This window comes from Mustela nigripes, chromosome 7 (genome assembly GCF_022355385.1).
Source record: "Mustela nigripes isolate SB6536 chromosome 7, MUSNIG.SB6536, whole genome shotgun sequence".
NCBI lineage: Eukaryota > Metazoa > Chordata > Mammalia > Carnivora > Mustelidae > Mustela > Mustela nigripes.
In genome coordinates, this window is record NC_081563.1 from 14,734,939 (window position 1) to 14,758,830 (window position 23,892).

General features: G+C 42.7%; 1 protein-coding gene and 1 long non-coding RNA gene across 8 annotated transcripts in view; one reads left to right on the forward strand and one right to left on the reverse strand.

Moving 5' to 3' along the window:
- Nucleotides 1-79: 79 nt before the first annotated feature.
- LOC132022233 (uncharacterized) lies at nucleotides 80-5,137 on the forward strand. The gene is made up of 2 exons (XR_009405554.1): nucleotides 80-330; nucleotides 4,730-5,137. It is a non-coding gene; the product is annotated as an uncharacterized LOC132022233 (long non-coding RNA).
- A 9,289-nt stretch (nucleotides 5,138-14,426) lies between these two features.
- The window catches only part of PUM2 (pumilio RNA binding family member 2), a 102,758-nt gene continuing 93,292 nt past the window's right edge, over nucleotides 14,427-23,892 (reverse strand). For all 7 annotated transcript variants that reach the window (XM_059405198.1, XM_059405197.1, XM_059405194.1 and 4 more), the window contains 5 exons: nucleotides 21,634-21,771; nucleotides 20,474-20,599; nucleotides 20,132-20,253; nucleotides 18,765-18,957; nucleotides 14,427-16,557 (listed from right to left, as the gene is read on the reverse strand). In XM_059405198.1, the coding sequence (XP_059261181.1) occupies nucleotides 16,426-16,557; nucleotides 18,765-18,957; nucleotides 20,132-20,253; nucleotides 20,474-20,599; nucleotides 21,634-21,771 (711 nt within the window). In that variant the 3' untranslated portion in view covers nucleotides 14,427-16,425. The remainder of the gene's footprint in view (nucleotides 16,558-18,764; nucleotides 18,958-20,131; nucleotides 20,254-20,473; nucleotides 20,600-21,633; nucleotides 21,772-23,892) is intronic.

A 23,892-nucleotide genomic window follows, 5' to 3' on the forward strand; every position in this document is an offset into this window, starting at 1 on the left:
AGGACCCCGCCCCCTGAGCCACATGGCCCGGCCTCCTCGCAACGCCCCACCCCCGGCGCCCTGGCCCCGCCCCCGGCCCCGCCCCCCTCTCGCTGCGCGAAGCAGGAGAACCTCGTCTTCCTGCGGAGCTGTGGTCCCCCACAGGCTGTTGTGCCCGGCGTTTCAGCTGTGCTGCTCCTGGGTGGCGGGGCCCGGGGCGCACCCCCTTCCGCCCCAACCCAGTGTAGTGGGGCGCTGTCCGGGAGAGGGGCGGGAGAGGCGGGCGTCGGTCTCCGACCGTGAGCGCCAGTCTGCAGCGCCCTCTGGGCGTGGGCACCGAGCGTTCTCCAGGTGCGTTAGACTCCCCAGATCCCGGCGGCGGGAACCTTTTCGGGCTGTGCGGCGCCTCGGGGTGAAGGGGCCTTAAACCGATGGAGCCCTCCTCCATCCTCTGGTCCGGCTTCGGAAGGGGTCCCAGCGTCCCCACTTCCCCAAGGACAGGTTCCCACATGCCCTCGCCTTCTGCCAGCACTCCAGAAAGTGCTGAAAACTTGGGGCCTTGCTTTGAACAGCAGGACATGCTCAGGACTGGCTGTAAAAGGGAAGAAAAAAAACGTTTTCTGTGTCTTTCTGTAGAAGACTACCTTCTCTCTTTAGGCTCTGAGTCTAAATGGAAAACTGAAGGGCTTTCTTCCCAGGTCAGGCCTCCTCTGGCCTGCAGATCTGAGGAGAACCACTTGAGTTGTGATCCTTTGTGATTCCGGGAGAGGCGCTGCCCCTCTCAGTGTGTCCAACACCCTTCAGGAACCTCTGTGCAAAAAGGTTATGGAAGGCCTGTGGGTGTAGTGCAACGGGCCTTGAGAGAAAAGGGGAAGAACCTGCCGGCCCTGCATGGCATCTAGTAGGCGGTGGTCATGGTGCCAAATGACCTTCGTACCTGGACCAGCAGATCAAAGATGGCGTGTCCTCACCCATCTTCTCCCCGCAGCTGGCAGGGCTGTCCTCCGTTGGCCTGAACTGGGAACCAACAAGGGCTTCTGAAGTGTCTTGGCCTCTCAGCAGTCCCCAGTATTTCTCTTTAAGCCATTTAAACATTCCTGAGTCTTGCTTATACAGGTAGGCTGAGACAATCTGCTGTGGGCCGCTGGGTTCTCCTCCTTCCCAGCAGGCCCGTCCAGACCCATGCAGCCGCACTCCCCAACCAGAGCACTAAAAGATAGATGCCCTCCGAACAGCACTCAGCCCTATTTTTGTCCCTGCTCTGGAGGGACAGACCTTGGGTAATCCTGGCAACTCCCCATTTTGGGGTCTGATTCCCCAGGTCTGCCATGGGGATGATAGATGTTCATCAGGGTTTGGGGGACCTAATGTGTGGTCCCTGAGTGCCTTGGTATCACGGGTCACCCAATAGCATGACACCAGGCAGGGTCTCTCTGGGAGCTCTGGGTGTCCCGGTGGGTTAAAAAGCCCTTTCCGTAGAAAAGGAAATGTGATAAATGTGATAAATGTGTGTCTCCTGGGAGCTGGCTCCATGGTCTGAAGTTAGTTCTCTAGTCCTTTTAACCCAATGTGGAGGAAAAAATAGGTCAGTTTGGAATCTCCCTTTTCCCTCTGCATAAAATAGAGAAGGAGGGGTGGGAGGTTGATGGTCTTTTCAAAAACCACCAGTTTAGTGTTTCTTTCTGACAGTACATTTGCCCCAGATCAAGGTGGATTTCTCTGGGCAGACTGAGGGACCCAAAAGAGAAGCCACAAGGGGGCATGGACGGAAAGAAGGGAAGTAGAGGTTCAGAACTCGCTCTTGGCCCAGCTGCCCCCTGGCCTGCTTGCTTCTTCTCCAGCCCGATGTCAACAAACTAGCCTTTTCTTTGAAAGCAGCTGAGATGAGCCCATATGCACAGATACAGCCATCCGCCCCCGCTGTGCTCATCAGGTCCCTACCTTGGGACCCACCCCCACACCCTCCAAGACCTTCATAAATCTAGCAACTAAAGAGTTAATATCTGACTGAGCTCGGGGCCTCTAGCCTCCTGCCTGGAGGAACCAAGGCAGAGTCCTCATCCTGATCTGTGTTCCTAACATGGGTTATGAAATACGTTCCGTAGCATCCCTGGTGAATCCCTAACTGCCTTAAATGTTTCTTCCCTTTCCCACTAAGAGAAAGAAAGTTCCAGGAAGGCAGGGCCAGTGTCTCCTGAACCTCATTCCTCTCATTCTTCCCGGGGTGTCATTGTGGGGCAATGCACACGGCTGCCCCCAGGGGGCGGCCGGCGGGGAGGGGCCGGACCACAAGAGGTGGGGCGTGGTGTCTGTGGGACCCTGGGTGCACGGCTGCCCTTTGCTGAGTAGGCACCTGAACTGGCACAGGTGTCCTCAAGCAAGTCGGCAACTATCAACACTTACAATGCTCTTAGTTCTCCACTCGGGAGCTCTGCCTCGGTGAGCTTACTCTCCCCAAGAGTTTTCCCCAGGGTCCAACGGGCATGTCTTAATCATCAGTAAAAGAAAAGTGATATAGGGGCGCCTGGGTGGCTCAGTGGGTTAAAGCCTCTGCCTTCGGCTTGGGTCATGATCTCAGGGTCCTGGGATTGAGCCCCGCATCGGGCTCTCTGCTCAGCAGGGAGCCTGCTTCCTCCTTTCTCTCCCTGGCTGCCTCTCTGCCTACTTGTGATCTCTGTCTGTCAAATAAATAAATAAAATCTGAAAGAAAGAAAGACAGACAGACAGAAAGAAAGAAAGAAGAAAGAAAGGTGATATAAATGTGAGTATTCCCACCCTGTGGAAAACTATACAACACTTTTTATTTTTAAAAAAAATATTTTATTTATTTATTTGAGAGAGAGAGAGCACAAGCAGGAGGAGGGGCAGAGGGAGAAGCGGACTCCGGGATCAGGACCTGAGCCCAGTGCACAGGCTGACCGGACTGAGCCACCCAGGCATCCCTGTACAACAGTCTTGAAAATAAAGCAGGTGTTTAAGTCCTGACATGCAAAATTTTTCAAAGCTTATTTTTAGGTGAAAAAAGTAAGTAAAGGAGTGATCTTTATGTGGTAGGGCCACAATTTTTTTTTAAAAACACAAAACCTGTGTAATGTACAGTGACTATGTATGTATGGAAAAATGTTTCTTCTAGGGGAAGAATATGGGATGGCGACAGGGTAGGAGAATTTTTAAGTCTATAGTATTATTCAGTTTTTAAATTTCAGGTATATCAATCTATATATAGAGAGAGAGCTGGGTGGTTCAGTCCATTAAGTGTGTGCCTTCAGCTCGGGTCATGATCCCAGGGTCCTGGGGTGGAGTCCTGCGTCAGGCTCCCTGCTCAGCGAGAAGTTTGCTTCTCCCTCTGCCTGCCGCTCCCCCAATTGTGCTGTTGCCCCCTGCCCCCGTCTCTGTCAAATAAATAAAATCTTTTTTTAAATGGTAAAATTTACATTACATATATTTTACAATAAAAAGAATGCGAAAAAACTCCACCTCACTTGCAATACCTACCTCCCAAAATAATAACATAATAAAAACTTATGCAATGACTACTCAGTTTATCAAATCTTAACATAGTCTTTTTTTCTTTTCTTTTTATTATTTTCGTGTGAAATGAAACATTATCGATTCCACTGAGTCATCCCAATTTACCTTTTGATTTTTTTTTTTTAAAGATTTTATTTATTTGACAGAGAGAGATCACAAGTAGACAGAGAGGCAGGCAGAGAGAGAGAGAGAGAGAGGGAAGCAGGCTCCCCGCTGAGCAGAGAGCCCGATGCGGGCCTCGATCCCAGGACCCTGAGATCATGACCTGAGCCGAAGGCAGCAGCTTAACCCACTGAGCCACCCAGGCACCCCCAATTTACCTTTTGAGATTACCCGTGTTAATCCCTGCGCCTCTGGGTTGCTTGCCTTCCTTGCCGTGTTAGTATTTATCGGATGCATATATCACAGTTTGTTTACCCAAGGACATCTGGTTGTTTCCAGCTCTTCAGTATTATTTATATACAATGTTGCCATCAGTTCTTGCACCTTTCTCCAGGAGTGCATGGGAGACTTTCTCTAAAGGTAGATACAGCTGGGTTTTAGATACAACTGTATTCAGCTTTTTAGGAATTGCTCTAATTTGCCCAAATTATTCTCCAAAAGGGTCCATAGCAATTTATACTGAGCAGCAGTTATGAGAGCTCCCGTTTTTCCACATCCTCTATATAACTTGGCATTTATTGGACATTTTATATTTTGTCAGTCTGATGCAAGTAAAATATCTCATTGTCATTTGATTTTGACTGACCCTTATTATTATGAAATGTTTTACTGAAGCCTTTTATTGATGGCTGCTTGGGCAGACACTCCTGGTTGCTCCCCATATTTGTTGTTTTCTCCCTTTTTTTTCAGTAAAATCACTCCTACATTTTTAAAAAATATTTTATTTATTTAACAGAGATCACAAGTTGGCAGAGAGGCAGGCAGGGGGCAGGGTCCCCACTGAGCAAAGAGCTGATGAGGGTCTCGATCCCAGGACCCTCAGATCATGACCTGAGCTGAAGGCAGAGGCTTACCCCACTGAGCCACCCAGGCGCCCCAGCACCCCTACATTTTAACAGGCCTCTTGGCCATTAGAAATAAAGACTATCTTTGGCACCATGAGGATTTTGCCAGTGGGACAGGAGCAGAGAGGGTGTCCATACACTGAGGGAGGTGTCAAAGGGAAAAACAGGTTCTTCTCCTTCCCTGTGTTTCCTTCCTCCTGGCTGGGATGCAGATACGATGGATGCAGCTGGAGCAGTCATCTTGGACATGAAGTAAACTTGAGAACAGAGACCGCGCATGGCAGAGGACCAGGTAGAAGGAGCTTGGGTCCCCAGGCAACGAAGCAGCACACCAGCCTGGGACTGCCCACGCAGCTGTGTGCATGATGGAGGGATCGACTTCTGCGTTTCTTCAGACATGGTTATCCGGATTTTCTACCCTCGCCAGGGACCCTGACAATACACTGGTCAACCTGGCCTTCTGCACCTGCCCCAGAAGAGTGTGGGGAGGACAGTTGCGTGTGGGGAGGTGGGAGAAGGATGTTTCTGAAGGTGCTGCTGATAAGTCCCCAGGGGGGTGGTGGGGTGACCCCACTAGCTCCCCAGTCCTGGACTGTATTAAATTCTGGATTTGATTCACATCCCCTAACAACCTCTTTCCCCAAAAGAAATCTTGACGAGAAGGAAGTTGGAGGGATGGGGTGTTTCCATGCAGTCCCTCTGCTCTGCTCACATGGCTGGGGCCACTCTCACGGGGTGGCAGACATGCTACCGGGGGCTCCACAGGAGGTCTTCATCCTGGTCTGCAGGTGGCTCTGCTGGAGTCCAGGGGGATCCGTGAAGAATGAAAGGTGCGAGGTAGTTTTTGTTGCATGTTTGTTTTCGTGGAGAGCCAGAGCTGTGTAACTTACATGGGTCTGTTTGCACTCCTGGGCTCAGGGATGTTTGAAGCCGCCAGTGCCTGGGGCACTGAAAGTGGACTGAACTGCACATGCTGCTTCTCTGTTGCCATCCACACATCCAAATCAGAGTTACTTCTCTGAAGCCTTCCCCTGGCGGGGGATTGTGTTTATCACCTGATGCTGCCTATCCCGCCACCCTAAGGAGACCTGAGGACTCTCTTGTCTCTGAGCATTTTTTGGTTCTGTTTTTTGTTTTTGGAGGAAGATGAACTGTTGTTCGTTCATTTGATAAAACGTGTGCAGAGCTGCAGGGCTGCCCAGCTCCACCTCGGGAGCAGCCTTTGTGGGAAGCTTGGACAGGAAGCTCTTTGGCAGGCAGGCAGGTGAGCCAACGCCAGCCTCACCCTGCAGGTGCCGTCAGACTGATTCATCTGGAGCCACTTCCTGGGGTGGGGCTGCTTGTCTCTGGCCCATGGCAGCCTGTCCCTACTTCCCAGGGACCGGGCATCTGAGACGCCGCTGGGTTTTCCCTGACTCAGACCCCTGTTGGCAAGAGGCTCAGGGGCTGATGTTCTCAGATGGCACACCGTGTCTGTCTCACGCACCCCTGCCGTCTCAGCTAGCAGCAAGATGCAATTTCCTCCAGCACGTTCTTAGCTTGGGCCTCAGCTGTGTGACCTTGAGCCAGTAAGTTAGCCTCTCTGTGTTTTGATTTGCTCCTCTAAGAACTGGGGAACTACCAGTACCTACACAGAGGAGTAGGACTAAATGAGATAAGCACCGTCAAGGGCTTAGCCTGGGCACATGCACAGGCCTGCATGTCAGTGATGCTGAGGACAGGACAGGGGTCTGGGAGAGGTAGGTAGAGCCTCAGCTTCGCAGCCCTCTCCCCTGTGACCTGGACCAATGTGCTGAAGCCTCCCGAACTCGGATTGTTGTGACAATTACAGGAGAGATCACACACACAGCACTTAGCTCTTGGGGGCAGGCCTGGTAAACCAAGCTAGCAGAGAAGTGAGGCATTCTAAGGCCCCCGGGGAGACTCTCAGGTGGGCTCTGAAGGGGAAGGCAGGCAGGCAGGCAGCAGAAGGCTTGTGGCTGCGGGTACAAGCGTGGAGCCCAGGCGCGTGGCGCATTCACCGCACAGACAGAAGGTGTCTCTGCCTCCCGGTACTGGGACTATATTAGGCAGAGGTGACCAACAGCCCCCAAGGCAGCATTTGGCTTGGAGAAATGTTTTGCCCTCACAGTGTTTTTTTAAAAAGGAGAGATTTCCGTAAGGAAATTGTATATAGGAATCCAGATTTCTGGTTTTCTAGCAGAATCAGAATCAGAAGGGCTAGTAAGCCAGGACCCCCAACCCTTCAGGGCCGCAACCAGCTAAAGCCATGACTCGTGGAGTGCATCATGTGTTTCCCCACATCAGCTGCCCCTGGGCCCTGCGGGAGGCTGACTTCCGAGAGCCTCTGCACAGCCTCCAAGTGGGTTGGCTCTGGCCCTGTCTCCCTGGACAAGTCATCCAAGCCCTCTAAGCCTCAGCTTTGCCATCTGTAAAAGGTGTATAAGACTAGTCCCTAACTGGGGCACCTGTGGGGTTCAGTCTGCTGAGTGGCTGCCTTTGGCTCAGGTCATGATCCCAGAGACCTGGGATCAGGCTCCCGGCTCAGCAGGGAGTCTGGTTGTCTCTCTCCCTCTCCCCCGCTACCCCCCGCTGGTGCGCCCCAGCTCTCTTTCTCAAATAAAAAGAAGGAACGCTTGGATGGCTCAGTGGATTAAGCGTCTGCCTTCAGTTCAGGTCATGATCCCAGAGTGCTGGCTTCTCCCTCTGCCTCCCTCCCCTCCAAGCTTGTGCTCTGTCTCTTGCTCTCTTTCTCTCAAATAAATAAATCAAATCACACACACACACACACACACACACACACACACACACACACACACATATATATATATATAGAGAGAGAGAGAGAGAGAGACCAGTCCCATCCTAACATAGTTGTCCTGGGGGGAAATGGGAGAATATATGCAAATCACTTAACACCTGGCACTTAGTAAGTGTCCTGTACTTTCCAGCTACTGCTGTTACTGCTTCTGGTACCAGCTCATGATTTCAGGATCAAAACTGACCTCTGTGGAGACTGGAAAGGGCCTGCCTTGATTTGGATGTTTGTTTTCTCCCCAGGTCACATAACCACAGTGTGGTAAGACATGCAGAAATCCCGACTGCCCCTCTGCTCTCTTCCTACCTCCTCCCAATTCTTGGCAACGCCTGATCTTTTCACCGTCTAGTTTTGCCTTTTCCAGAATGTCATGTAGTTGGAATCATATGGTATGGAGCCTTTTCAGATTGGTTTCTTTTGCTGAGCAATATGCATTTAAGCTTCTTCCATGTCCTATGGTTTGATGGGTCATTTCATCTCTGAATAATATTCCGTCGTCTGCATGTGTCAGTTCGCTTAACCACTCACCTACTGAAGGACATCTTGTTTGCTTTGAAGTGGGCAATTATGATTAAAGCTGCTATAAAAAGTCTGTGTGCAGTGTTTTGTGTAGACCTAAGTTTCCAGCTCATTTGGGTAAATAGGTAGGAATGTAATGATTGGGTAAATGTTAAGACTGCCTTTTAATCTCTAATACAGGAATGCAATCGCATTGGACTGATTTACATATTAAAAGTCTTGCATCTATGATATATGAAAATGGCCCACTTTTATGGTTTGTGTGCACTTTAGTTCCGTTTTGTTTTCAAGGTTGTTAGAGTTTTGTAGAATAACCTGGGAAATTTTCATTGTTTTCCATGCTCCGTAAAATGTACATAAACTAGGTAGGCATTGTATGTTCCTTAAAGATTTACAGAACTTGAGGTACCTGGGTGGGTCAGATGGTTACGCACTGGCCTTCAGCTCAGGCATGGTCTCCGGGTTCTGGAATTGAAACCTGCATTGGGCTCCCAGCTCAGCAGGGAGTCTGCTTCTCCCTCTCCCTCTGCCCTTCCCCTGGTTCATGCTCTTTCTCTCTGTATCTGTCTCAAATGAATACATAAAAATCCTAAAAAAAAAAAAAAAAAAAAAAAAAAAAAAAGATTTACACAACCTATCCCTTAAACAGTCTGGGCTCATGACCTTCTACATCTTTGACTACCTTCTTTTTTCTTTTCTTTCCTTCTTTTTCTTTTCCCCCTCCCTCCCTCCCTTCCTTTTCCTTTTTTACGATCTTAGCCATCTTTAGGTGTATGGTTCAGTAGTAATTCACATTGTTACACAGCAGATATCCAGAACTTTTTCATCTTGCAAAACTAAAACTCTATACCCATTAAACACGAAACCACTCTTGTTTCTATAATTTTAACTACTTTAAATAACCTCATCTAAGGGGAATCAGATAGTATGCCTTGTTGTGGTTTCACATATCATAATGTCAAGTTTATTCACCTTACAGTATGTGTCAAAAAACTTCCTTTCTTTTTAAGGCTAAACAATATTCCAGTATATGTATGGACCACATTTTGTTTATTCATTCATCTATTGATGGGCACTTGGATTGTTTCTTTTAGCTATTGTGAACAATGCTGCTATAAACATGTGCTAGTACCACACTTATTTTTTAAATAAAAAAATGAGGTATAATTGAAATATAACACTGTATTAGTTTCAGATGTATAACATGCATGATTCAGTATTTGTATATATTGTAAAATGATCACAATGTGTCATTAACATCCAAATACTGTGTTGTTGTTTTTTTTAAAGATTTTATTTATTTATTTGACAGAGAGAGAGAGAGAGATCACAGGCAAAGGCAGGCAGAGAGAGAGCGGGAAGCGGGCTCAGCGCTGAGCAGAGAGCCCGATGCAGGACTCAATCCCAGGACCCTGAGATCATGACCTAAACCGATGGCAGAGGCTTAACCCACTGAGCCACCCAGGCGCCCCGCAAACAGTTTTACTGTAGGTATTATTACTATTAGTATTATTACAGTATTATTACTGTAGGTTTGTAGTAAGTTTTGACATCAAGCAATGTGAGACCTTCAACTTGATTCTTTTGACTAGCTTTTTACTTTTATAGTTATTAGTCTATTTATGTTTTCTATTATTCCTTAATTCTGGAACTTGATATTTCCCTAGGAAACTTGATTTTTAATCTATAGTTACACTTGTTTTTTAAAATATTTATTTGATGGATGCCTGGGTGGCTCAGTGGGTCAAAGCCTCTGCCTTTGGCTCGGGTCATGATCCCGGGGTCCTGGGATTGAGTCCCGCATCGGACTCTCTGTTCCGCAGGGAGCCTGCTTCCCCCTCTCTCTGCGCCTGCCTCTGCCTACTTGTGATCTGTGAAATAGATAAATCTTAAAAAAAAAAAAAAAAGATTTGAGAGGGAGATTGAATAGGGGGAGGGGCAGAGGGAGAGACTGAATCCTAAGCAGACTCTCTGCTGGGCACAGAGCTCAGTGCGGGGCTCAGTCTCCCCACCCCGAGATCATGACTTGAGCCAAAATCGAGTCAGACACTTGACTGAGCCACCCAGGCGCCCTTATAGGGAGACTTTTTATATAATGTTCTATAATTTTAAAAAACTTGCAATTTCATAAATCCCAGTTGTGTCTTTCACCTATTTTTTAAAATTCTGATTTGCCAAGAGTATGTCTCATTTTTCTTTTTAACCAGTCAAACCCATTCCTTTTTTGTGGAGCTTATTATTAATCCTTTCTATTTCTTTTGTAATTTTTTACTACCTTTTAAAAAAAGATTTGTTTTAGGGAGGGGGAGGAGCAGAAGATGAAGGAATCTGAAGGGGATTCTGTGCTGAGCATGCGGGCCCCAGCCTCGGTGTTGTTTGCTCTTACAACCTTGAGATCGTGACCCAAGCAGAAACCAGGAGTCAGCCACTCACCTGACTGTGCCATCCAGGCACCCCTTACTAGCTTTTTTTTTTTTTTTTTTTTTTTAAGATTTTGTTTATTTATGTGAGAGAGAGCATGAGCGAGGGAGAAGCAGACTCCCCATGGAGCTGGGAGCCCGATGCGGGACTCGATCCGGGGGACTCCGGGATCATGACCTGAGCCGAAAGCAGTCATCCAACCAACTGAGCCACCCAGGCGTCCCCCTCTTACTAGCTTCTTAAATTATCTACAGACTTTCTTGCAGAGATGTTTTTCTCTGAGTAGCCTTTGATACCCCAAGCTTTGATACACAGCACGGCTACTCATTTTGAAGTTGGCCCAAATGGTTTATTCCAGATGAGATTATCTCTAACCTAGGAGTTATAAGGAAATGTATTTCAAACATTTCTAAGATATATTTCTAGTAGTATTTCTACTACTAGAAAGGTGTATTTTTGGCCTTCTTTTCTAATTCTCTTCGGTGAAACCTACTGCATTCTACTCAATAGAAGGTGTCCTGGGTGATGTCAGAACTGACTTTCAAAGTGGGGGCAGGGAAGGCTCCCCAACATCCCTCCTCTCCTCCAGGGTGATCCCCATGCTTCCCCCGACCCTTGGTGTAAGACGAACCCACCAGGAGCTGAGACCCAACTTCTCAGGGCTTCTTCCCATAAAAGACCTGGGGTGAAACTGAGGTGAGACCGGCTTGGACGTCACGATGCGGACGTCTGTCACCTGCAGGGCCAACCTCGCCCTCCCTCCAGGTTCTTGCTACTTCCAGGCTTTGCCCACCACGCAGACAGGTCACTCCACTGCTCCCGGACATCGGGCAACTCCCTATTCACATCCTGGCAGCCATCAGGGCAAAGCTATTACTTGTATTAGTACCCGCCCCCCCCCAAAAGATTAAATGTACCAATAACTAAAATGCTGTTAAATTCCTTAATCATATCTTTATTTTCCTACCGACTTGAGATTTATCGGCTCATATGCAGAAACATGAATGAGCTCCAATCTCCCTGTTTTGAGGCTGCATGTAGGCAAATTAAAACCCCTCCCCCAACCTTTTAACTCACTGTAACAGAAGTCACTCACCACATATCTCATTTAATCCTTGCAATTTGCAATTCTAGTAGGTAGGTCTCATTTCCCGTGCCTACACATGAAGAGAGGAAGGCTTAAAAGTTGAAACCATTTACCTAATGATGTAAAGCTAAAGGTTTGGAATCTCAGCTGATCCCAGAGTCCTGATTCTGAACCGTAAGACTGATGTCCAAGAAAACTTGAATTAAGCTCAACCTAGCCATTTTTTCTTCAAACTACAGGTCCATTTCATTTGATTTAAATTCCTGGTGAATATTTAGAAAAAAAAAAAAAAAGTTCTGTGACTGAAACACTGAAGAAATGAGAAACTATCTACAGGATATGGAGGTAATGAAGTTAAACAAAAATGTTACCGAACTGTGAGCCTCCTGTAAGATTTGTCTGTAGGTCTCTTAGGTTCTTAGTACCAAACACTCAGATCCAAGGTTCTGTGTGCAGCTGAGTATTCTGACTTTTTAATATTTTGAGAGAGAGAAAGCACGAGTGCGTGAGCAGGGGGAGGGACAGAGGCAGAGGAAGCAGACCCCCCACTGAGCAGGGAGCCCAACATAGGACTTGATGTGGGACTCATCCAAGGGTTCTGGGATTATGACATGAGCCGAGGGCAGAGGCTTAATCGGCTGAGCCACTCCAGTAGCCGACAGTGTTCCAACTTTACGGATGGGTAACCCTGAAGCCTAGCAGGCCGGGATCACACAATGGCGCTGGGCGCTCTTGCGCACGGCAGCCTCCTGGAGGCGAGCACCCATTGCCACAGTGCTCCCTGCTTCTCACCTGTGTTCAGTCGTTCCCTGTCTGGAGCATTCAAATCCCATCAGATGTTAAATCGGACCTGGAAAGCCAGCCAGTAAGGTAGACAGTGAACACTGCTCCCCTGGGGATCCTTCGCCCTCCCCCTGGCCCACCGCCAACCACAACCTTCCTGGGAAATCAGTCAGGAGGGCGCTTAAAACTACTACTATCCAGGTAACCTTAGGAAACTTGACTTTCTTAGGTTAGTAATCTAGGATTGGACGATGTATATTTACTTTTTCTAGGGTCCCTTAATTTCATCTCTAAGATGTGGGATAGGTCAACAATTCCAGAAGGGTTGCTTTCAGCTTAGAACAGAAACAAAACAAGATGAAATTAAAACTGGCATAAAATTAAAAATGTGTATGATGAAAATGCACATACTTTTTTTTTAAAGATTTTTATTTATTTGATAGACAGCGAGAGATCACAAGTAGGCGGAGAGGCGGGGGGTGGGGGGAGCAGGCTCCCCGCTGAGCAGAGAGCCCGACGTGGGGCTCAATCCCAGGACCCGGAGATCACAACCCGAGCCAAAGGCAGAGGCCTAAACCACTGAGCCACCCAGGCGCCGGAAATGCTTGTAGTTTTATGTCGATCTCTACTTTGGATTATATCAAATTATCTGTATGGTTTAAAACAAAACGAATAGCAGGGCACCTGGGTGGCTCAGTGGGTTAAGCCTCTGCCTGTCCTGGGATCAAGCCCCGCATGGGGGGGGGGGGGGGGGGATGTCTCTGCTCAGCAGGGGGTCTGCTTCCCCTGCTCTCTCTGCCTACTTGATCTCTGTCAAATAAATGAAATCTTTAAAAAACCTAAAACTGAATAGCTATAAGGGAGAGGAGAACGGAAATAGTGTTAGCATTTCTATATATTATATATTAGCATTCTATGTTCTACGTATCTTTTTAAGATACTCTCAACTCTTAAAATCAATGACCTAAATAGTACTCATCCATGGTACCGGGGGTGATACTGAGGCTGAGTTAACACACCCAAGGTCACAAAGTAAGTCGCAAGGTAAACTTCAAATCCAAGCCTGAACCCAAACTGTTTTCTCCTTTAGACAACAGTCTCTGGAAGTTCGTGTGGAAAGGAAACAAACACCTATAGGTAAAGGTAAGTGATTTAATTTAATCCTCAAAACAACCTTGAGTATCATTTTATCAAGGAAACAGGCTAAAAGTTTCATCCTATGAAGTGTGTAATCACTCTATGTAATTAGACAAGAGATCCTAAATACTAATCAAAAGATAGAAATACCATCAGAGTAATCAGTAGCCCCAGATTTGCATCCATGTGATAAAAATACTTGCCTTTCCTTAAATCAGAGTAAACTTGAATGGGCAATCTCAATTATAATTGAGGTACAGAAGGGTGTTTTATCTAGAGAAAAACACAAGACCAGGTTTATTTCATACAATGTTATTCACACATTTTTCATTTTCTAATTTATACATAATATACAAAGTGAAGATAACATTATTTCATATGAACCAAGAAGAGCCAGGACTTAGACAAACTGGTCCAGAAACAATCCATATCAAAAGGAGACACTCAAGAGTAAAGTCTAAGTGGTTCTGCCCAATTAAAGTTTCTTTATTCTGAAATGTGATGTTCCGATTTTAGCAAACTCCAAGCCAAGTTACAATGGAATCAGAGAGGTGGGCACCAAAATGGCAGACCATAAAATTTCTACAGTAATAGACACTCTTCTAGAATAGGCCCCAAAGTATTGGGAAGTTTGGGGTGTCAACACCGGGATACACGGAAACAGCAAAACCCTAAGAAGGTTCCATCTCCCAGCCATCCCCTAGGGCTTTCTAAATTTGCAGCGGTAACTGCCCGTGCCAATAGAGGGTAGGAAAAAGGAAAACCAGGAATTCAACTATGCAAATCCAGCAAAGTCACTTACCTATCTCCAGCAAGAACAACTTGGGTATCAGCTCACAATCATGAGTTGATACTGGGAACAAATTTCAACACGGGGCCAAGACACTCTGCGGCTAGCAAAACAAAGTAGGATGGGGTGGGAGAGAGCAGCTTTACATGTGGGAGGAAAGCATTGCCACTGTGACCGGGACACGCTATGAACCAGTATGACTAGGAGAGGGGACAGTGACAAGTGGCTGGATTTAATGGACTCAACACGGAATGTTGGGTTAGAAAATTAGAATAACTCAACATCAAACATGAAAAAGTATGCCTGGCACCCCAAACTTTATGCCATTATTTTTAGGCTCATGATATGAACAGCTAAGTGATAAAACCTTTTTATTCAATATTGTGCTCAGAAGAATGCTTTTCTTCTGCAGACTTCTAATAAAAAATCCCTTACATGTTCAATCGAAAGAGATAGCATGGTTCATTAGTTTTCAGCACTAAACAGAAGTGGGTCAACATAAATGGTTTTATACAAAATACTGACTTCAACAAAATACAAAGCACTTTCTTTTATCTTTCAGAAACTGAATATACAAAGCAAGTTTTTTTTCCAAAATATTTTCATAGGCAAAGGATTAAAAACGATTTTAATTATACACATATGGTCACAATTTTGCCTTAAAAAGATTGTTGGGAAATGTACATAAGGCCGCTTGTAAATGTACATCATGTTACTGTTATGTCTTATGTCCAGAGAAAAAAATGTTATCATACAGATTTGCTCTTACTTGGGAATAGGCTATTCAAAAATACAGTACTCTTCTGTACAAAGAAAAAAAATCACATCACATTTAATAAGATGGAAAAAGCATTGGCCTCCATGGTAACCAAATATCTCAGTCCAATACTTTCTGTTATGCACAGTACCCTGACTTCTTGAAAGTGATCCAAATCCTAGTATGTCCATATTAACAGAGTCAACAACTATGTTATAAAAGAAAATGTTTCCCACAATAATAAAAAGAAAGCTGGTTCATATTTCTGAAACCATATAAAGATAAAAAAATTTTAAAAAATCACTCTCAATTTGGAGAAATAAATTTACATTATACAACACTATATGCCAGGTCAAAGAGGGCAGGGACATAAATGTACACTAAAATGCAAAGGTTTCCCAAAGAGAGAAAACGAATTCCATTTACAGCATGAAGGTTTACAAATGTACACCTGTACAACCAAGGAAAGCATCACTACTAAATTAGCAAGGCTTTTATAATAAACATTGAAACAAGATTTGCTTTCAAAGTGTAAACTTACATCTATTACTACACACACAATGCATATATTTATAGGAAGCAAAAAAAGCTATCTGAATATGTAGTCATGCTTAAATGTTGAGCTATTGAATTCACTTTTCAGTGGCCCCTTTCACCTCTATCTGGTTCCTACCTTCTCAAAATCTACTATGAAAAAGCAAAATAAAGCTCAACACTTCCTCAACATGTCCTTGTATTCTATAAGAAAAACAATATACAAATTTCCACTCTTTCTCAGATTGCAAACCAAACTGAAAAGTTAAAAAGGGACTTAACTTTTCAATTAGTGCATTTAACTGAATGGAAGTGTCACCATGATTTTGTTTTTTTTCTACCTCTTACAACAATTACATATGTGAGTATATACAATACATCTGTACATCGCCAGAGACGTTTTAGGGCAGTATTTGTATTAAAATCACATCCTGTAAATAATATTAAGTTCTTTTCATCTCAAATCATTTAATTCTTATCTTACTTGCCGGTTTTTTTATTTGCATGATAGTTTGTGAATTACCAAAATACAACTTAACTTTTTTTTAAAATATTAATAATATTTATGCAGTTGATTGTTAATCGGTTATAAAAGGCTTCACACGAAGGACAAAAAAAAAATTAAGGACTATATTTCTATATACATCTCTATAAACCTGTTGTGCTATGGGGTCCACAGACCTACCAGACTGCAAGCCAGTTTATTAAAAGAATACTGTACTTTTTCCTTTAAAAACTATTTTTGTGACTTTACAAGGTAAAAATTTACAAAATATGTGACAGCTTTTTTTTGATAGTTACATCATATACAGGCATTCTGTGCTTTGCCAGCAATCCAATCTGATAGGTCTCCACTCAGGGCTGAATATAATTTATAATTCACCACCCCCACCCCCCAAATATACACAAGAACCTTAAAAAATTTACAAATGGATGAATAAAGTCAATAAATAGTTTTGCTTTAAAAAAAATTTTGAGGATTCATAGTTGAGTTGTGTTTTGATAATTCACAAAAGAAACGTTCTTTTCACATGGTTACATCATCTTCTTTCTCTTTTCCCTTCACAGCATTCCATTTGGTGGTCCTCCAATAGGCCCTAGATCTGGGCTATTTTTCAAATAATATTTTTCCAACTTTGCCAGTATATGCTTCCCATATGTGTATTTGCGCAAAGTAGTAATGTGAGGTCGAATCTGAAAAACAAATAATCTCCTTAGTAAATCCTATTTTCTGGTATCTTAAAAAAGCACTCCTAAATTTCAGTGATTTAGAAGAATAATCGGATTTTAATGTTCAAATCCTTTAAACAAAAATTGTTTGCAAAGGCAGTTCATTCTAGTCAATCTCTCCAAACTTCTACTCTCACAATTGTTCAATGAATAAATAAACCACTACTTCTACACTATTACAAATGCAAACAGCAGAGGGGCTCTAAACACAGCAGGAAAGCATCGCTAGTGAACTATTAAGCTCTTAAAGTTGATGAAGACAGAATTTTCTAGCTCAAGTCTCTTGGATAAAAATTCAATAGAAAATGGAGCAAAAGACATGAATAAGCAATCAGATATGTGATGGCTAATACATTTAAATTGTTCAAAATCTCACTAATAGTTTTTAAAATGCAAATGAAAAGAATCATATCATTATCTTTCTACACAGACTGTCAAAAAAACTTTTCTTAAATATTTTACGCATTTTATTTGAGAGAGAGAGAGGGAGAGAAAGAGCACAATCAGGGGAGGGACAGAGGGAAAAAGAGACAAGTTCCCCGCTAAGTAGGGAGACCTACATGGGGCTCGATCCCTGGACCCTGGGATCATGGCCTGAGCTGAAGACAGATGCTTAACCGACTGAGCCACCCAGGTGCCCACACTGGCAAAAATTTTCTAAGGAACAGTAACTGGTACTGATGAGATCATGACAACACAAGCATTCTTATACACTGGTAGACGTGCAAACGTGTACAGATTCTTTGAGTGCAACCTGGTAGTATCTATCAACATGTAACATGCTCATATACTTTGCATCAGCAATTCCACACCTAAGAATTCATCCCACAAAAACAGATGGTTATGCAAAGACATTTATATACAGCACTGCTTATGACAGTTATAAAACTAGAAACAATCCAAATGTCATAAATATGGTATTGGTTAAATAATGTAGTTAGTTCTTAAAAATACGACTGAACAAGTATGTATTTTTAAGCAGAAGTATTACTTTTTTAAAAAGGCAAAAAACTTATGATCTTATATTTCTCTTTATATGACAATATGACAAGAGGTCCTAATAAGTTATATGTCCTGTTGTGTTTTTTTGTTTTTTTTTTTGAAGATGTTATTAATGTATCTGAAAGAGAGAGAGAGGAAGCCAGGGCATGAGCAGGGAGCCTGATGTGCGACTCGTCCCGGATCATGACCTGGGCTAAAGGCAGACATTTATTTTTTTATTTTTATTTTTTTAAAAGATTTTATTTATTCATTTGACAGAGATCACAAGCAGGCAGAGAGAGAGGAAGGGAAGCAGGCTCCCCGCCAAGCAGAGAGCCCGATGCGGGGCTCGATCCCAGGACCCTGGGGTCATGACCCGAGCCGAAGGCAGAGACTTTAACCCACTGAGCCACCCAGGCGCCCCTGAAGGCAGACATTTATCTGAACCAAGCCAACAGGTACCTGTTTCTCTTTTCTTTTTTTTAAGAATTATTTATTTGACAGAGAGTGAGAGAGAGAGAGAGATATCACATGTAGGCAGAGAGAGAGATATCACATGTAGGAAGAGGGGGAAGCAGAATCCCCGTGGAGCAGAAAGCCCAATGTGGGGCTCAATCCCAGGACCCCGGGATCATGACCTGAGCCGAAGGCAGGGGCTTTAACCCACTGAGCCACCCAGGCGCCCCTAGGCACCTATTTCTTAAATGAATTGATTTAGAAAAAGATTTCAGTATGTAGCATTTCGTCCAGATTCTTTTTAGCACTTTCCCCATGGAAATCAATGCATTATACGAATTATTAGATTCTAGGGAGAAACTAGCTTGTTTAAAAAAAAAAAAAAATCCAATCAAAATAAATTCTCTCTTTAGGAAAATGTATTAGGTTAGTGAGAAAACCTAATTAGATTTTAAAATTAATGTTCAACCCATGTTTTATAGCAAACCAAATATATTTAAATAAAACAGGGATGGGCAATGCTAAAGACAGGTAAAAAGATAAGAATGAATGCAATTTTATTGAGACTCCTTTAGGGATTTAATGAAAATGGTACACCATACCTACATTTTTCAAAGGTTATCCACTGATTTTTTCCCCCCTCCAGTTATAACAGAAGAGATGAAATAAGCTAAAATTGTAGCCTTGAGTCACACAAACAAATCATCTATTTTAAGTGCTATAAACTGTATTACCTTATGCATGATTATCTTTCTCTGAGCAGGTTCAGCCATATCAATCATCTTCTGAACCACATAATTGGCATACTGGTCCTTCATCATGGTGTATAAGGCACTGTGAGGACCATCATTCTGGCAGCAAACTTCGTCAATCAGTAAAGCTCTCTCGGCCCGGGAGGCATGAGTAACACACTTTTCTACTACATTGCTGAAAATTAAGTATATACACAGTATAATACACTTAAGTATAATACACTTTCAAAGAAAGTTATTTAAAAGATTTACGTATTTGAGAGGAAGTGAGGGGCGGTGGAGAAGAGTGGGGAGGAGAGGCAGGAGGGGAGGGAGAGGCAGACTCCCCACTGAGCAGAGGGCCTGACACAGAGCTGGATCCCAGGACCCCAGGATCACGATCTGAGCCAAAGGAAGACGCCTAGACTGAGCCACCCAGTCTTACTTTTTTCTTTGAAGAGTTACTTATTTGAGAGCCGGAAGGTGCACATGCCTGCAGGGGCAGGAGGGGCAGAAACAGAGGGAGAAAAAAACCCAACTGGATTCCTGGCTAAATACAGAGACTAACTCCAGGCTCAATCTTGACCCTGAGATCATAACCTTAGCCAAAACCAAGAATTGGATGCTTAACTAACTGCACCACTTAGGCACCCTGTATTTTGTTACTTTTTTCTTTACAGCGAAATATCCTTGCTTTTGAAAGAATTTGCTCAACACATCGGAAGACGTAAGTCAAGATAGTATTCCCTTGTAATTCTCTTATCCTTTACTTTTAAAACAGAAATTAGTATCATAGAAGAACCCATTCTGGATACCCACAAGTTTAATTATATGCCTCTTAAAATAATGATAATTTAAAAAAGAGGAACCCAGGTCATCAGTAAGGTCTGAGATTTTCATTAACATGCACTAAGCAATTTGCACTTATAGGTTTGGGGAGACAAATCATTTTCTGAATAGAGACTTTAAAAATGGATTATTTGTGGGCAAACAAATTTGTCATGTGAGAATAAAAGCAACATTCGGTATGTGCTTTTCCCCCTCTCCTAAAATAAAGATTATGTTTTTTAAAGTTTTTTACTTTATTTTTATTTTTAAAATTTTATTTCAAGATTTATTTGTCAGAGAGAGAGCACAAGCAGGGGGAGCGGCAGGCAGAGGGAGAAGTAGGCCCGCTGCTGAACAAGGAACCTGATGTAAGGCTCCATCCCAGGACACCCAAGGCAAAGGCAGACGCTTAACTCACTGAGCCGCCCAGGTATCCCAAGGAAGATATATTCTAATGCTGGTCTACATGTATTACTTTGTTTAGTAAAGAAAGCCAAAGAATTAGAAGAACTGACCCTTGGAATCAGAAAATATTGCAATACCTGGCAAATTTGTGTTGACTCAGGGCTAACACTTTTCCTCTGATTTCAGAAACAATTTTGCTTTTGTCTTCAGGTCGCCCGTGTTCGAGTACATGCTGAATAACGTAATTGCCATATTGATCCTAAGTACAAAATTTAAAAATTACTTTCCTTAAGAATAATGATTATTCTTTAAAAAGATGTTAATTATTTTTTCTAAAAATTCAGCAGTATACATGCAGGAGAATATACCAGGTTTTTTGTCTCACTATGTGTTTCTACATTTAGCAATACATTATATTTGCCTATGTTTTGAACCATTTTCAAAAACACAAACATTTAAGACTATTAGGGAGCTGATACCTGCACCAACTGCTCTGTGTGTTGGTGGAGTTCTTCTAAGATAGGTAAGGTCTGCTCTGCAGTACAGTGCTCGAGGATGCGCTGGATCACTCTACAGCCATAAGGATGAGTTGAAAGTACAAACACCTTAAAACAATCGGAAGAAATGCATTTTCATTATCTGACATTGTTGGAAAGTTTTATGAGATAGACAGGTTCCTGAGGACATGCAGAATTCATTTAAACTAGAAGGGTGGGGAGTCACCTTCAGTATGACCATCAACCTGTTAGTAAAGACTGGAAAGTGGGGTGCTCAGTTTAGGAGCTAACAGATACTCTCTTTTCTCTCTTTTTTAAAAGATTTTATTTATTTGTTGGAGAGACAGAAAGCGAGCACAAGCAGAGGAAGCAGCAGGTAGAGGGAGGAGTAGGCTCCGTGCTGAGCAAGGTGCCTGATGCTACTGGATCCCAAGATCCTGGGATCATGACCCGAGCTGAAGGCAGACCCTTAACCGACTGAGCCACCCAGCCCTCCCCTTTTTCTTAAAGATTTTATTTCTTTGAGAGAGAGAGAGAGAGAGTGAGAGAGAGAATAAGAGGAACAGGGAGAAAGAATCTGAAGTAGACTCCACACTGAGCATAGGCCAATGTGGGGCTCAATCCCACAACAAGATCATGACCTGGGCTGAAACTAAGAGTAGGATGCTTAACTGACAGCCACCCAGGCACCTCAGGAGCTAACGGACATTTTGAACAAAAGGTACCAAACCAGAAGATGAAGGGCATGTAATAACGAATATAGACTACAAGGTGAGGGTAGTCATGATATAATTAGCTGCTATTTATTACTATGTATTAGTTACTTATTGGTATTTATTTTCTGTGTCTTACTAAAGGATCTGAAGTCTTCCTTCCTTTCCTTCTCCCTAAAAATTTGGAAAACACTGTTGGGTTTATAATTTGAAGAGCTGGAATCCTAAAGTAATATTATTAAACTATTTCTATAGTTTTCAGCTTCAAAAAAAAAAAGAAGCTAACTGATGCACTCTATGAAAGAGGCAGAAATCACTGTACATTTACTGTTTTGTCTTGTATGTTTGTAATCTTGTGACTTACGAGAAATATGTTAACATTCAAATTCTAAAAGAATGCCCTGATTAGTAAGCAAAAATCAATCTTACTTGTCCTTTGAAAGCATCGATGATGAACTGTAGTGACTGTGGCTGAACACATTCAATACATTTTTGCACAACATGGTTTCCATTCTGATCTTTCACACATTTGAGAACATGACCATCTAGCTCCTTTACCATTTCACTCTGCAAAAAGAAGATGACATTTACAAAATTACCTCATCAGGAAAGATATCAGGATTAACAATATAGAGTACAAAAGTATACTCAAAATTTCTTTGCAATTTTTTAGGTATCAAAGTTTAAAATCTGCCCCTGTCCAAGTCATTGATGGTGAGATCAAAACATTTTACAGGACTGTAATGTAAATGACACTTCCTGAAAAATAAGCTAGTGATGCTAAATCTGCCATATTTAAACAATTCTCTTCACTGTATATACCTTCTACATTATCCTTCTCAGCTAACAATATATATAATTCAGAATTCTATACTTTTTCTCTACTTAGAAACCCCCTTCCCTCAAAAATAATTTCTTAATTTAAAAAAAAATTACTTAGAATACATGCAAGCGGAGGGAGGGGCAGACAGCAAGGGAGCGACGTGGAGCTTGATCTCACAACCCTGAGATCATGACCTCAGTGAAATCAAGAGTTGGACACATTTAACTGACTGAGCCACCTAGGTCTCTCTCTGGAAATGAATTCTAGAGAAATTTTAGATTTTTTTAAATTTAACTGGCAAAAATAACTTCCTTCATTTGTTTCTTTGCTTACCAGTAAGGTTAAGCTTATTTACAGTAAGGTTTATTGACTAACTGCATTTTCTTCCAGCTAGTGATCCTCATTTTTTTAAGATAAAATTATAAGCGTTTATTAAATAAACATTTAATCCTCAGAGAAAAACAGAGGCAGCCACATGATAACCAGTATCCCTTACTAGTGCCAACAGGAAACAGTGCTGTGAAGAAATGGAGTACAAACAGTGTATGAAGTTATCACTTTAAAGTCTCACCCAAAGAACTCTCAACTACATACTGACGTAACTCTACAGGAATTCTGTTAAGCTATGACATAACACAGATATTTAGCTATAAACTAAGTAACAAAATAAAATATTCTAAAGTCTCCAAAGAATACATTAACAGGTGCACATAAGGCTTATTCTCACTGACTTATATTTTCAAATATTAAAGACATTAAAGATATCTTTATTACTTAAGTATAATCGACAATGTTATATTAGTTTCAGGTGTGCAACACCTGATTCAACAATTATACACCCTACACACTGCTTACCACAAAAGATACAGTCACCATGAAACACCATTACATTACTGATTATATTCCCTACACTGTACTTTTCATTTCCATGACTTTTTTTTATCTTTTATTTTTAAATTTTTTAACTGAAAGTTTATACCTCTTACTCCCCCCTTCACCTATTGCTTCCCCCACTTGCCACCTACCACCACTCTGGGAACCAAGAGTCTGTTCCCTGTATTTAAGAGTTTATTGTTAGTTCTGTTTACCAGATTCCATGTTGTAAGTGAAATCAAAGGAATCTGTCCTTCCTCTGACTTATTTCACTTAGTATGATGCCTTCTAGACCCATTCATGTTATTTCTAGTGGCAAGATCTCATTCTTTTTTAAGATTTAATTTATCCATTTGAAAGAGAGAAAGAAAGAGAGAGACACAGAGATCATGAGCAAAGGGGAAGGGTAGAGGGAAAAGCAGATTTCCCAGAGTAGGGAGCCAGATTCAGGACTCAATCTCGGGACCCTGAGATCATGATCCAAGTCGAAGGCAGACGCTTAACCAACTGAGCCACGCAGATGCCCCAAGATCTCATTCTTTAAAGTATCTAAATGAGCTTGAGACTTATGGTAGAGCAGTTATGTAAGCATCTACAATAATTAAAATTTGTTGATCTTTTCCATTGTGATGTATCTTCAATTACTCTAGAACTCAGGATTTCCTCCACGAAGTAATACTATTTTCTCACAAATTTTTACACATACACACACATATCCATGTATGCGTTATTACTGTTTTTAATTCTGGAATTTATTATATAATAATATATGTGGGTGGAAAATCAAATGTAATCTCTTCCCAAATATACTAATTACCAATGCCCTTTAAGAAATAATTATTTCCTTTACTCTAAGTTTACTGTATTACATAAACTAGTTTTATACACACACACATTTTATTTATAATGGTATCTATTTGGGGTTATGAATTCCATTTCTAAAGTTTGCCTAATCTCCTACAAGAACCACACTAGTGATAATGCTTCACAAT